At 39.3% G+C, this 15141-nt stretch overlaps 1 protein-coding gene across 1 annotated transcript; it reads left to right on the top strand.

The window, feature by feature from the left end:
- Positions 1–6190: 6190 nt before the first annotated feature.
- On the top strand, positions 6191–8833 carry LOC133717948 (squamosa promoter-binding-like protein 8). The gene is given in 5 exon segments (XM_062144723.1): positions 6191–6686; positions 6864–7565; positions 8150–8313; positions 8426–8550; positions 8552–8833. Coding segments are annotated over 4 exon segments (1059 nt in total). The 5' UTR covers positions 6191–6686; positions 6864–6891; the 3' UTR covers positions 8648–8833.
- The last annotated feature ends 6308 nt before the right edge of the window (positions 8834–15141 follow it).

Consider the following 15141-nt stretch of genomic DNA (forward strand, 5'->3'; position numbering starts at 1 on the left):
TGCCGACATCATGCCCCTTCGGCCTCTTCGCATTCACCGCCGACAGCTCCATCTCCGTCCTCTGGTTTGATGCCGACACCAACAACAACTCCCGCCGCGCCATCCAGGACCTCTGCTGGGTCTAGGCCCGACCCGATTCCTTCCCTCGCCGCCATCTCCAGATTCTCCTCCCTCTTCCTCTACGCCTCCTCCACTGGCCGCTGCTTCTGGAAATAGGAGTGATCCGTTCAGCAGTGATCCGTCGATTCTAACCATTTATGCGTCGTCAGAATCAAAGGCTTCTTGCTCTCTGTCATCGTTTTAGGCGAGAGCGAGAGAGAGAGAGAGAGAGTCTAAGAGGAGTGTAATTTATTAATTAAAATGAGGGCAAAACTGTCAATAGAAGTTAGATTGGGTAAATGGGGTTAAAAAAACTCTTAGTGGAGTAAATGATCAATTTTTATGCTGAAATTGGGTAAGTGGTCACGGCCCCTAAATATTAATGGTAGATATTGTCACATACTTGGTATATGTGGCAGTTTGAAAACATTGCATACCGCTTTTGAGTTTTGACACTTTGTGGCATTGGAAAATTAGATGTTATAACTTTCTTCCATGAGTCCTAGTGTTCAAGTTGCTATGTTCGTGATTACGTCCAGTTTGCCACTTAGATATCGATGACAACTCAATGGTTCCCATATGGTTCCCATATAGCTCTGGAGTTCATATGCATGTTTTTCATGATGCCTGCATATTAGTGCATCCTGTTTTCTTTTGGGGTTGTTTGTCCTCTGAGTGCCAAGTTCACTATCCCTCTTACCAAGAAAGAATGGTGTCAGGTTAGGGGACCATTTTTTTTCTTGGTTTTCAGGGACCATTTTGCTTCATATGTTCACTGGCTTTGTGGAACTTTCGTGGGCACTGCCATAGTATTGGTTATGAACGTAAATTACAATGACGGAAATTTTATTATAGACGACACACACTGGTTTTTCCCGTCAAAATTTCGTGAAAGTTTCCGAAAATGATGAGTTTCCCTTGTTTATTGGCTGGTATCACAGATTTTGAATTCCCCCCATATTTATCTAGGTATTGATACTGTAAGGAATTAGTACTGTACTAAAGGCTACAATGGTTGTATAATTTTATGAACACTCCTCAATGCAATTGGATGTGTGTAGTGGAGATTTTAGTGAATTGAAATCTGGGTCGGTATAGTCAGCTCAAATCTAAATTTAACAGAAGGTAGAGGCGTATGTACTGTTAGCATTTGAGAAGGTAACTCCCATCATTTGATTATTCCTTCTTTCTGCCACATTAAAAATGCTCATACCCATAAGATAATCTCATTTTTTCCCTCATCACTTGGGCTAACCTTTTCATTTTAAAAATAAAATTATATATATATATATATATATATATATATATATATATATATATATAAAGCTCAAAGATTATGAGAAGAGAATGAAGTGAGTACGAGAAAAGCCAAAACTTCTTTCAGCTTACAACTACTCTATTCGAGAGAATATCACTTGCCAATTGCCAACTGAATTTTTTTTTTTTTTTTTTTGCAATAAATGAAAGTACTTTTGACATGCATAACTTCCGGACAGTAACGTATCAATTGAAGCGGGTTTTTTTTAATTACAAAATAATTGGAGAGATGAAGGCTATCATGCACCTCCGAATAAATGAAATGTGACAGGTATCTGTCTCCACGGCACTTACAGATTGTTCGACCAGACGCAGAACTGTTAGCAGCAGAGATCGAATTTAAATTAGAACTCAACCACAAGCACGCTCATACTAAAATACTAACTGAACCAACCCTCGTTGGTAAAGAAATATCCTTTTCCTCCCCTAATGATATCAATCATGTTTCTCAATTTCTGTTTACCATGTTATAGTTTATAATGATTTCCTCTCAGCCTAGTGCCTGCCTATGAGGCAACAAATATCAGAAATAGATGTCAGATATAACCCAACTACTGCTATTTTCGTTGCAAAGATATGAAATATCAATTCCTCACATAAAATTATAAAATTATTTATTTGCCAAAAGAAAATAAACCAATGACTTTGATCATTGACATACCGTACACTAGAGTCAACTTCGTTGTCAGCCCGTCCCCACCCGACTGTAACTCTCTGACACCTCTTTAGACTCTGCTACCTCACCCTCCCCGACACGTGTTACTCCCAAGCCCATCTCCGTAATTTCACAGCTTTTCGATGGACCAGCGTAGGAGTACGAAATACTATGCAGCACCCGGGATAATATACGGTGTACGATGTGGATACGATCATCTGTTTCATCTGTACTTGGCTTGCTTATTACCCTTATGACCTTCCTTTTTTCCCCCATTTTACAGAAGAACCTCGCACATCGGACTCCAACGTCAAGAGGTGTCCAAGGCTAGCACTACTAGTGGTGCCGCCGTTACCGCCACTGCCACAATACTTCCCCGACCGCTGCCACCACTGTTTATTTTTAGATTATTATATAGGAAAATCAAAAATAAGAAATTATACATTATGTAAAATTCTTTTATGCTTAATGAGGATCCAACAACAAATTTTGCAAATTTCAGAAGTATATTGTTTATATTTCTTTTAAATTACATCATTCAAGTATAAACTCTTAAATGAGACTGTTGAGATGAGCTTGAATTTGGAGGAAGCAGTTGAAAACAGTATTTAAAACAACGAAGTTATAAATGTTGGCTTTTGTCTGCTTTAACTATGTTTACTTCATTATTGTTGTTATCATATCTCATGTAATATGAAGTATCTCTAATGAAATAAGTTCATTGAATAAAAAATAAAAAAAATAATAATCCCTCTAAATATGATTTGGTACAATCTTCGAATTACCATTGGTCTGTCACCAGTCACTAGTCACCAGTCACCACCACTGGAACGATCAACACCCTAATCACTGCCTTGCTCCCACCATAACAATTTCACTACAAGGGTTGGCAAGAATTAGCATCTCTTCCTTTTCAAAAAAGAATTAGCATCTCGATGCTAACTCCCACCGTTTTCTCTACCATGGCCTATTTATCTAAACAAGTGGATAACCCAACTAAGCATAAGAATAGTAACTTTTTCTCCGAGATGGAACCTATTAGATAGGGTTTCATGCCTCCAAAAGAATCCAAGAAAATCTCATATATATGTTATATTCCGCTAGATCTTAAGACAAGATATTCATATCAACTTTAGTCACTGCTTTAGTTGAGAATAACACAACTCATTTGATCAGTAGTAACACACCAGTGCCCTCAAATTCCAATTTTAATTATATTTCTTGTGTTATGGTAATCTCTCCGGCAACCTAAGAGAAAATGTGCTACTACGTATACCATAATTTTTGTATTGTTAATTTTATATTCATAATATGATAGGATTAAATATTTTTTCCATTTATCCGTGTGAAAATAGGACTATTGAAATAATCTATAAAATAATCTTGATGAATTTAAAGTACTAGATTTTTTTTTTTATCATATTACTAACCAATGTTTTGTTAGTCAAACTCACGACCTCCCACTTACAAATATGAGACTTATGTCATTAGACCAAATAGTACTAGGTAGTACTAGAGACTTTGTAGCCCTAGCCTCTATTAGTTAGGGGCATTTACCTTTCACATAATTATTTCATTTATTTGAGTACAACTGAGAACCTAACAAAAAAAACGAATCTTCTCCTTTCTTTTACATTTAATCGTTTGTCGATCACTGTCTTAGTATTATGAAAATTGCCATTGCAACAAAATATCCAAACATGTTTTCCTAGACATCGCTTTCCCTTCTCCTGAAGTGATGAAACATTTATAGGTGGATGGGGTGAAACCCAAAAGATATCTACAATGCTTTACGTTCAACCATTCATTCGTTTATCTCTTACTTTTTCTTTGTTATATTTCATATCTAACTTGACTCATTCTAGAGTCTAGACTCGTTGCAAATTACAACCCAACCATTCTTGACCATATCGACTTACAAGAGCAAATATGGAGAAAGGGGTTGATTTGATTACAACTTTATATACTTTTTAATTTCCCCCCTTAGACCCCTGAAATATTTGAGAAATTACTTTACTTCTTTGCGGGTTGAATGTAGGCAAGTGAATTCTCTGTGATTGTCGAAATTGTGTTCAAGTTTGGTTCTTAAAAAATAATTAAGTAATTTAAAAGTTGTATTCCAGGTTTATACTTGCCATGTTTCCACATTCAGAAAATACAATGAAGCAAGAACAATTGGTGAGCATTAACCAATCCTATATATAAATGAATTTCATTTGGCTATTAAGAAATGAAGCTTTTGAAGGAAGCCCTAATGAAAATAAAATGAATCTTCTTATCAAATAATGCTTCTATGAAATTTGAATAGAATATTGCAAGGAACATATGTAAGTTCTTTAAATACATATGTCAGTATAATAAACTTTGATAGTTTATCCTTTTTAGTTTCTCTTAATTTCTGAAGCATATGCAGGTGCATTTAATTTGGAGCTAGCTTTCTCAGTTTCTCCCATATGACACCAGTGTACGTGACTTCAGCAATTGATACTCTCAGATATTCTTGATGTATTTCCTTTTTAGTTTTACCTTTTTTTTTTATCTAAAATAGCAAATTTAATTTCAGCTTTACCCCAACAGTTTGTACCTTCATCCTAATTCCTAAACTCATTTACTTCACCCTGAAACAATCATAAAGTCATCTGAAATTGGTAGTTAGTTGCCTTACCTCCTTTACTTGTGGCATGTCCACTATTATGGACATGGATAAGTTATTCTCTTGTAAAAAAGGTTACAATAATAATTATGAAAAAAAAAATTGGAACACATGCCAATAGTAGTCAGTTTTATGATAAACTCTCAAGGTGACCTTCTATTAGGTTTGACGCACGATGGACTTCTATATAGACACTCTCGTACGTTTTAATAATTAGATAAAACTAATTTATCACTGAATTAAGATAAAAATCACACGAGGTTGCCGAATGAGGTTTATGCCCATCTCGGGATGCTAAATAAATGAGGGGGTAGAAAGGCAACCAAATTAAGGATGAGGGTGCAAAATTTGCAAGGATGATCTTTGTGCAGCTCTATACTGTTCCAGGCAGAAGAAGATCTTTGATAAGGCCACTGGTCTCCTTCTCAGCCCATGAATTTACCTCACATCGTCCTTCCTCAAATTTCGACTCAAAATCTATTTCATTGCTTTAGAGCTGCCTTGTACGCATTTTCCAGTGCCCGTAGGGAACCAGATGCGAATAAGAGATGGAGAGTAGTCAAAAGGGTACTTGTGGAAATAAAAATATTAAAATGAATATGGGAGTGTGGTTTGCAAAAAGGGGAGTGCAAATTTCACTCCCCTAAAATATTAACCACTTATGACATTATAGAGTTAGCTCGAGAGCATATATATGGGGTGATCATAAGTTGCTAAGCACGCATAGTTGTGGAACTAATTCTTATTTTCGCTAAATTATAATTCAATTAACATTGTTAGGGGTTGCTATAATTTTTTGTGATAGTCACATAGTAATATCATCACAATAAAAGAGCAAATTTTTCTTCACAATTTGTATTTCAGAGTCACAGTAAAGAACTTGGTCTAGATGGATGTGAATAAGAACTAAAACACGTACTTCGCTCAAAATTCACATAATGAAGCAAGTTTAATTCTAAATCATATAATGAATTATTTAGATTAACGATATGTTATACTTTTCACACCAACACATAATTACTTGTGCATATTAAACATTTAATGTTTAGTTATGTCATAAGTCACTAACACGTGAACTTATCAGCTAACTAATAAGTCACGACTCACCAATAAAAAATTAGTATTGATTTAATGAAAAGCTCAAATTCATAAAAAATAAAAAATAAAATGAATCTCTACCTTTTAGAAAGAAAAAAAACAACACAGGTCCCTTTCAGACAATTGAAATTCTTCTCCAAAAATCAAAATGAAAAAAAAAAAAAAAAAGACATGAAAAGAAAAGTAAAAAGTGCAGAAAATCCTGGAAAGAGGCATAATGATCCCTCTGCGCAAACTGATGAAACTGGACAAGGGCGACACAGATCGTGGGTCCCCCGCCCCTTAATTACCACAACCGCGTCTCTAAGCCATTGCCCAGAAACCAAAAGGGGCCCCCACCGAGTCTTTTAAACTCCCAAACCCAAACCCAAAACCATCCTAACTAGTTGGACACAGAAAAATTCCAGTTGGAGTTTTTTGTTCCCAGATCGATGTGCGTGTAAGTTGTAACCGGAGCTCGGGGACAAAACGGTAATTCCAGACCCTGATCGTGATCAGACTTGGCTACCAGTACGACCAGCTGCAATCACTTCTACAGTAGTAGCAGTTCTCTCTCCTCCTCATCTCTGACCCACCAATCAACTCTCTCTGCACCAAGCCGCCTCATAACTCACTCGCTCACACTCTCTTCTTCTTCCCCCAACACACTTTGCCCTTTTCATTACCTTTTAAGCAATTCGTGCCTAGAGCCCTTAAGCCCAAGTCCTCCAAAACCCTTCCCGTAGTGAGTGCCAAGAATTGTCTGAAAATTACTATTCCTAATCCTCTCTGTGTCTCAGTCTCGCACGTACCACAAACCCATTAAAGCTTTGGAGCGAGGTTCGGTTTGGCCAGCTGAGAAACCCAACAGAGAGGAAAAACAAAGTGAGTGAGACTCTCTGTCACTTTGATGAGGCAGCAAATGGAAAAGATCTTTAGGGTTTCTCGTTTCCCAATTCCTTCTCTCTCTCTCTCTCTCTCTCGCTTTCAAAGACATCAATCGTCTTTAATCTGACACATACGAGAGTGTTTTTGATTGTTTCTTTCTTTTTCTCGGCGCAGGTTTCGAAAAAACGACGTCGGAGAGGAAATGCTGGACTACGAATGGGCCAACCCTTCCTCGGTCATGCTGGATGAATCCGAATCCGTCAACGGATCCGACCCTAACCGACACCTTCACCACCACAACAGCATTCTGGACCACTACTCCACCACTCAGGCGGCCTTCAACAACCTTCTCCCTCCACAGCCTCACCAGCAGCAGCAGCAGTCGGCCGGCAGCGCATTCGCTCACCATTTCAGCCAGGCCCAGGCCCAGGCCCACCAGGTGCACTCCCTCTTCGACCCCAGCGTCTTCGCCAGCGCGTCGTCCTACGCGCCGACTTCGGCGCACCACCACCACCACCACCACCACTCCGTGCTGACCCTCGACCCGTCCATCCCGGGCCACCACGGGCTCGTTTTGATCCCCAAGAGCGAGGATGTCTGTCCCCCCGCCGACTTCGCTACGAGAATCGGGCTCAACCTCGGCGGGCGGACCTACTTCTCGTCCGAGGACGACTTCATGAACCGGCTCTACCGCCGGTCCAGGCCAGCCGACCACGGCCCGATCAACTCCCCAAGATGCCAGGCCGAGGGCTGCCACGCCGATCTCTCCCAGGCCAAGCACTACCACCGCCGCCACAAGGTCTGCGAGTTCCACTCCAAAGCCTCCACCGTCATCGCCAACGGGTTGACTCAGCGATTCTGTCAGCAGTGCAGCAGGTTGTCACATACTCGAAATTACCGCCGCACCCTCCCTCCCAAAACTCTTTCCCCCTGTCAAAATGACGCAAATGTCCTAGGTTCGGCTACTCCACGGCCAACAGTCGGGCCGCTTTCGCATAACCTGAGGGCATTTGTGTCTGTGTACGCACCGCACTGTAGTGCATACAGTGCGGTGCGACTCTGCTTTTGCTGAAACCAGTGAGCATAATTTTGTCTGAAAGGACACGGCAGCGCCCCTACGGCGAATCAAAGGGAAAACTGTCGCTGTCCACGGCGGTGGTTGACGAGAATGCCTGTGGGATCGAAACCATGTTTGTGCATGCCAATGATTGGCTCGTCCGTACATGTGGAAATCCCGAGGGCATTTCTGTCCTTAAATTTTCAGCGACGTTATTACTATTAATCATCACAATTATTACACTTTCCGTTCACGTACTGTTTGCATTACTTTTTATAGTAAGAATTATTAGTTAATCTACAACAGTTGACTCCTGCACCATAGATTTAATGGTCAAATAGTCGTAGTTATTCTATAAAAAGTAAATTAAGTGTTTTGATTATGGTTGGGGAAATTGTGGCAGATTCCATCTTCTTGCGGAGTTTGACAACGGAAAACGCAGTTGCCGGAAGAGATTGGCCGATCACAACCGTCGCCGGCGAAAAACTCAGCAACCAAATGAAGAAAACCGCAGCTCTCAACAGCGGCCGGAAAGTACCCGGAATTCATCATCAGACAATGTTACAAGTAATTATCTTCTTCTTTTTTTTTCATTAGTACGGATATGCAAAATCATTATTTTTAATTGAACACTATCAACAAAATGTGTTATTTATAGGAGTCTGATTGTGACTTGTAGAGTCTCCGGCGGAATCTGCAGGTCATTCGTCTTCGGCTGTGACTGTGGCCGTGTCGCCGCCGCGAATGGGGTTGGATTGTTTTAGGCCAAGGCAGTATCAAAACACAACTTCTTCAGGGTCATCAAGCTCACTTTTTTTCTCAAGTGGGTGAAATGACCTCTTTCATTTTTAAGGGTTCCAAGGAAGCTAGAGCTAGTAGCCAGGAAGGAAGCAAGACTTAGCAATTTAGATAGATGAATGAAAGTAGTTTAAGTAGTTAATTTGATTGATGTCCTCGTCCATCTTTATTCTTCCCTAAATTTTCAGTCCTAGCTAGTCTGAAAATGAATTATTATGATCATGATCATTACATGTGCAGTATTGAATTGATTTGCCAACTGTGTTATTCATTATATTATTTTTGAGTAGTACGTACTGCAATTGAATGAAAACATAAATCTGGGGAAACAACAGAAGGTCGGTGAGATAAAGTAAGTTGGAAGTTTCCGAAACCGGTCGAGTCGGGTCAGTCTGTTTGTTTCCAGGTAAAGTTTGTGGTCGAGCTTTTGAGGGTTTGTCTTGGTGCTGGAATTTTCCTGGTAAATGAGGAGGTGGAAGAAGGGAGAGAGACGGGGGGAGTGAAGAAGAAGAAGTCAAGTTGTCTCCTCAATGGAAGCTGTACTAATCAGTAAGCCAAAGTTGGTTAATTATTGAACAAATGATCGATCAATCACATGGAGGGATTAAACCTCTGTTTTCGGTTTGGGACTTATCATGTCAATGTGGTTATTAATTTGCATTTCATAGATGTTGGGGGCCTACACATAACGGAGTATCACATGGTTGGATGTGAATTTTAATCATGGCATCCAATTATTTCACCATGATGTGAGTTTTCACCTGATAGGACATGGGTGAATAATTATAGGTTTTTGGTTTGGAAGTACTTTTTAGAGCAGTAAAAAAGGTCAGAATTTTCGGGGTTCGAATACACTGGAAAAATTTCAGATATGGGTAAATTTATAGGGGAAATAGGTGTCTGTTATAATTTATAGATACCTCGGCCGACAATTATTTATAAAAATAAAAATAATAATAAGTATAGAGGAAATATATTGTTATTCACATGCCTTAAAATTCAATCTCAATATCAAATAATATTTTCTTGATTTAAAAATAAAAATAAAAATATATAAAAAAAAAAACACACACCCACACAACTCCTAACTAATGCTCTCTCCTTGCAGCACCCCAAAACCCTAAAATTCAAAAACCTTGTGTTTTATCTCATTAATGTCAACGATGGATGAAATGGCGGTGCTCTTAACATCGCCCATGACTCTGGCCTTCGGCGATCCTAATTGCTACTTAGAGGGAAGCTTCTGACTGCTCGGGCTTATACTAAAAGCTCATTTAATGAATGTTTCCGCGAGCATGGCATCTTGCCAGTGAATTCAGATTCAGGAATGTGAAGATCGATACATATTCTCCTTTTCTAAACCCTCAGACCGTGCTCTGATCCTTAAAGGTGATTTTTGGGGCTTCAAACAGGCACCAATGGTTCTAGCACCCTATGATAGAGTTGCACCGATTCAATATGTGCCTTTGAGTACGCTAGAGTTCTAAATTCGAATCAATGACATAACACCAGTGTTCCAAAGTGACCGCTACATCAGCTTGGTTGGAAGCTCTCTGGGGAAGTATACTGATAACGATGGAGGTGATTTTTTTGTCAGTCGAATTCATATTCGGGTAGAAGTTGATCTCTCTCAGCCTGTTATTTTCAAAAGGAGTTTCAATGTGAAGGATAGAGTCGATTTCCATATGGACTTCTTCTTTGAGAACCTTGTTAGTTGGTGTAGGCAGTGCGGGTTACTCACTCATATGGGACTCCCCTATTAGAGAAACTATAAAGTCAGACTGGTCAAGTGCGTCACAACCTCAAAAAGGAGCTGGTGGAGGCAACAGCTCCGTCAACGCAGGCTGTTTCGGATTTGCAAGGCATGCCCTAGTTTTCATTTTTCAAGGCTCAAACTCCCCCTATGGTGGCGTTGTCACTAGCTTCAGTTTCTCAAGGCGGTTATTCCTTTTCTCTCTCTAAGCCCCGGAAACGGGTTGTGATCAAGAAGCTTGAACTATGGTGGCGTTGTCGCTAGCTTCAGTTTCTCAAGGCGGTTATTCATTTTCTCTCTCTAAGCCCCGGAAACGGGTTTTGATCAGGAAGCTTGAAGCTGGGAGTGCTTTGCCTCCAAGTTTAAGCGGTCAGAAGAGGCAAAGAGGGAGTAGGTCCTTGAGTCTTCCCCTAAGAAACCACGTCTGAGTCTGGCGATTGAGCGCTCAAACCTTGGACGCTAACAGTATAGGGTTGGCACTGGTCTCAGTCCCACAAGTTGTGATACACCTAAAATAGGCATATAAATAAATTCTTGCTATCACAATGGTTAATCGATAGTAGTACAGGAAAGAGGGTTTCTCCTGCAAAGGATTGTAGCTCAACAATTGCAAATTAAACTTTTAACAACCAAAAACTTACTAAACTGACTCTTAACAAAGATGAAAATAAAAACTATAGCTAGACTGAATCAAAAATTATGAAATTAATTAAGTTTATAAAAACTGGACACATATAAGAAGATGCATACAAAATTTGGGGTTAACTGGAGATTGTTTTCTATGCTAACCAAAAACAAAACAGGGGACAAAAGGACCTACAAAAAATAAAATATTGTTTTTGGGATTTTTGTTTTGGAAATCATATATAAGAAAACTAGCTAGAAACTACTCCACACCACTAGAAAATGACTATACCTGTGATGTATTTACTAACACGTTTCAATTCATTCGGATACCCTTACTCAAGGTAAGCCAATGATGTGTTGAACTTAACTTATTAATCTTTCTTACTTGGTATGTTAAGTGCATGATGTGTGCATCCTAACTTAACTTCTAAAATGGAACCTAGAGTGATGTTCTCGTACCGCTCTCACCTAAAAGTCATTAAGATTGAAAGTATTATGCATAAGGCTAGAAAATGTCGGTACCGATGTTGTCCTAATCTACCTAGACATTGATTAATGTGAATGGGGCTCAAGTCACTCACTGGCTACTCTAGAATGCAAGTGGACATGGATGATCATACAAGACACTCATAGCTTTACAACCTAGCATGCATACTAATGTTGCGCACAATTAATAGACATACAAAGTTGATCAATGAAATAACGATAAACCAATAAATATCCGAAATTCTTGAAACACATCAAATAAATGCCAATATCATAGTTTACATCATGTCTAGGGATTAAAGCAGCCCCTAACTATATGAAATTATTTACTCATGGTATTATAAAACACATTAAACAAAGTCATAGTTTGAAAAAAGGAGAAAAGAATCGAAACAATGGTGAAACAGGGCCAAAGAGCGATCGTTAGAATCTTGAGATCGATCACTGGCAGAGCTTTGAGCTTTACTTCTTTTCCTTGAGTTGCTTGAATGGTTTCTAGCTTCTCTTGTGCGTTGTAGGGTTTGCTTATGACGTCCAAAGCCTTTTTTGTTCTGTTCCAAGATCTTCCTTCTTGTTTTCTTGTTGGTTTCTAACTCCTTACTTCAAGGAAAAGTCATAACCAAAATTTCTGATTGGTCCAACAACAATTGACATCACTTCATCCAAATTTAGTCATTAATTTTGTAACAAATTACCACTACCTACACTTTTAGCCCATAAATTACCATCAGCAAGCTTTTTTTTTTAATTCCCATATGCTAGTGTGCAAGGCCCATGTGCAAGGTATTATCCTTTACAGTCAGATTCCTTCCCTTTTTGAATTATTTCTACTGACAAGTAAATTATGAAACTGCCCTTGTGGTTTGGATAATGTGAATTAACACGGCTGAATATCAGTAGCATTATGAAGAAAGAATATCTCTACATTCCATCTTTGTTTTTCTTAGAAACAAGTCATTTATTTAATAATTCCAAAAACTATTTGTACATATTACAATATGAAACTTGAACACTATCATTTATCTCTGGCTTTGCTGCTTCCACATACAAGCAGTAGTGTACTGATCCCCAGTAGTATATCACCCCCAGCAGTATACTGACCCTTAGTAGTGTACTGATCCCCAGTAGTATACTGATCCCCAATAGTATACTGGCCCCCAGTAGTATACTAGCCTGGCCTTCTTGCGTTTGCTCACTTTAACATTGCTTTCATTAGCTCTATCCTGCAAGTCAACCGACAACACAGAGCATAAGGGATGATAAAGTGTGCCCAAAAATGCTTTGGCGATTACAACTCTAATCTTTTCTCTTCACATATGTTGAAACAACTCTAATCCTTTCTCTTCAATAATCATAGCATTCAAACACATAAGAACTATCACTAAACATGGAGCCTAATCCTTATAGTTTCTTCCATTTCTATCTGAGTCAAAAATTGGAAAAGAAAAAACAAAAAGAAGTAGATGATATAAGCAGCAAATTTTGCAACTAATCCATGAACTTGCAATAACACAGAACCAAAAAAAGCAACAATTTTTTTGTCAAACTAACATTACACAACACCACCAATCCAATAAGAAAGTACCATAAACACAAAACTAAAGCTACTGACCCTCAATACAAAACTGATAATCAGATTATAGCTACTGTCCTACAAACGAAATGTTGCTGAGTCCTGTAGAAATAACAAACAAATTAAGATCCAAAAAGAAAGTACCATAAATACAAAACTAAAGCTACTGACCTGCAATACAAAACTGATAATCAGACTATAGCTACTGACCTGCAAACAAAATGTTGCTGAGTCTTGTAGAAATAACAAACAAATTAAGATCAGTACAACTCCACCAAATTGCAAAAGCCTCAGCATTTCTCAACCAAAATTTCTCAGCTAAAGCTACTAAGCATAATCGAATTTCGACAGTGTTGAATGCATAATCAGACTATAGCTACTAACCTTCAAGACTATAGTTACTGACCTGCCGGTGTCGAGCCCTTGCTTCGCCGCCGGGGTCACTTGCTTGGTTCTCCGCCGGGATCGCGCCCTTGCTTTGCCGCCAGGGTCGCGCCCTTACTTCGCCATCGGGGTTGTGGCCATGCTTCTCCGCCGGGGTCTCGCACTTGGTTCGCCGTCTAGGTTGTGTGCTTGGTTCTCCGCCGGGGTCGCGCGCTTGGTTCGTCGCCGGGGTCGTTCGCTTGGTTCGCCGCCGGGGTTGTTCGCTTGGTTCACCGCTGGGGTCGTGCGCTTGGTTCGTCGCCAGGTCGCGCACTTGCTTAGCCTCTAGGTCGCGCGCTTGCTTCGCCGCTGGGTTGCATCCTTGCTTTGCCGCCGGGTCACGCCCTTGCTTCGCCGGAGCCCTAGATGTTTTGATTTTCAGACGGTTTAGATTTTGGGGTCACTTTGATTTTGGGAGAAATGGTTTATATTAGTCAGTGGCATGTTTCGTAATTTCTTAATATTTGAGTGTTCTTTCTTTATGATAGGCTAATGGTTGTTGACCGCACGAGCTCCATGTTTTGGAGTCTGCTATTGGTAAATAATAGTGTGATATTGTAGTTATTGGTCATTAACTCTTAATTTTGTTGAGGAAATCCACCTTTTAAGTAGCTTCATGAATTAAGCAACCCTCGGTCTATCTAGAATCCTTATTGAATCAGAATTCCATGCACTTTCAATCTTTAAATTTTCTTTTCTACTTTGCTTTGGAAAACTTACTAAACACAAAAACAAATAAATTATCTAAATATAAAATAAACTAACAAAGAAAACATAGGGTTAAAGAATAATAATATCGCATAAAAATGCTCCTATCAAGTTGTCCCTAAGGAAACAGGGAAGCCTAGAGGCAACAAGAAAACGGACCCTGCTGCAAAGTCAAGCCCAGTGAAGGTGAAGGTGTCACAAAAGAAGCACAGAGCTGCAAGTCAGAAGAAGAAGAAGAAGAAAGCGGGAGAGGGTGAAAATGGTTTGCCTTTGTTTTCTTTCCCTAAAGAATCTAGTACCTCCAACCCTTCAGAGAAGGTGATTGTTCTTGCTTAGTGGGTCGAGTTTGTCTAGTCTATTTTAATTGAAGTTCTTCCATGGAAGATCCCACAAGATACTAAAGAGAGACCAAAAGAGCGACTAGGGAACCCTAACAAAAGAAACCCTAAAAGTTTATGTACATGAAATTTTAGGTTTTCATCTATTTTCAATTGAGTTTCTAATAGAGGCCAATATATATATAATGTGTGTGTGTCAATATATATATATATATATACAGCGCTTCTCCGGTGCGGACGTTCGCACTTTTTGCTTAGGTGCGGATTTCCGGTTTGACCCACTTTCCGATCACATTTTCACATCTTAGCCGTTCAGTTTTTAGGTCATAATATATAGATCACCTCTACAAAATTTCAGCCAATTTGGTGATCGTAAGGCATCCAAAACTGCAATTTACCATTATAAATACGAACGGTTCCGGTTCGACAGATTCGGTCCGTTCGTGTAAATTGCAATTTTGGATGCCTTAACGATCATCAAATTGGCTGAAATTTTGCAGAGATGATCTATACATTAGGATCTAAAAACTGAACGGCTAAGATGTAAAAATGTGATCGGAAAGTGGGTCAAAACTGGAAATCCGCACCTTTATATCCGCACCTGAGCAAACTTATATATATATATATATATATATACAGTCCGGCTACACTAAGGACGTCCTTAGTTTTTCTTAGGTACGGATTTCCGG

This window comes from Rosa rugosa, chromosome 6, assembly GCF_958449725.1.
Source record: "Rosa rugosa chromosome 6, drRosRugo1.1, whole genome shotgun sequence".
Classification (NCBI taxonomy): domain Eukaryota; kingdom Viridiplantae; phylum Streptophyta; class Magnoliopsida; order Rosales; family Rosaceae; genus Rosa; species Rosa rugosa.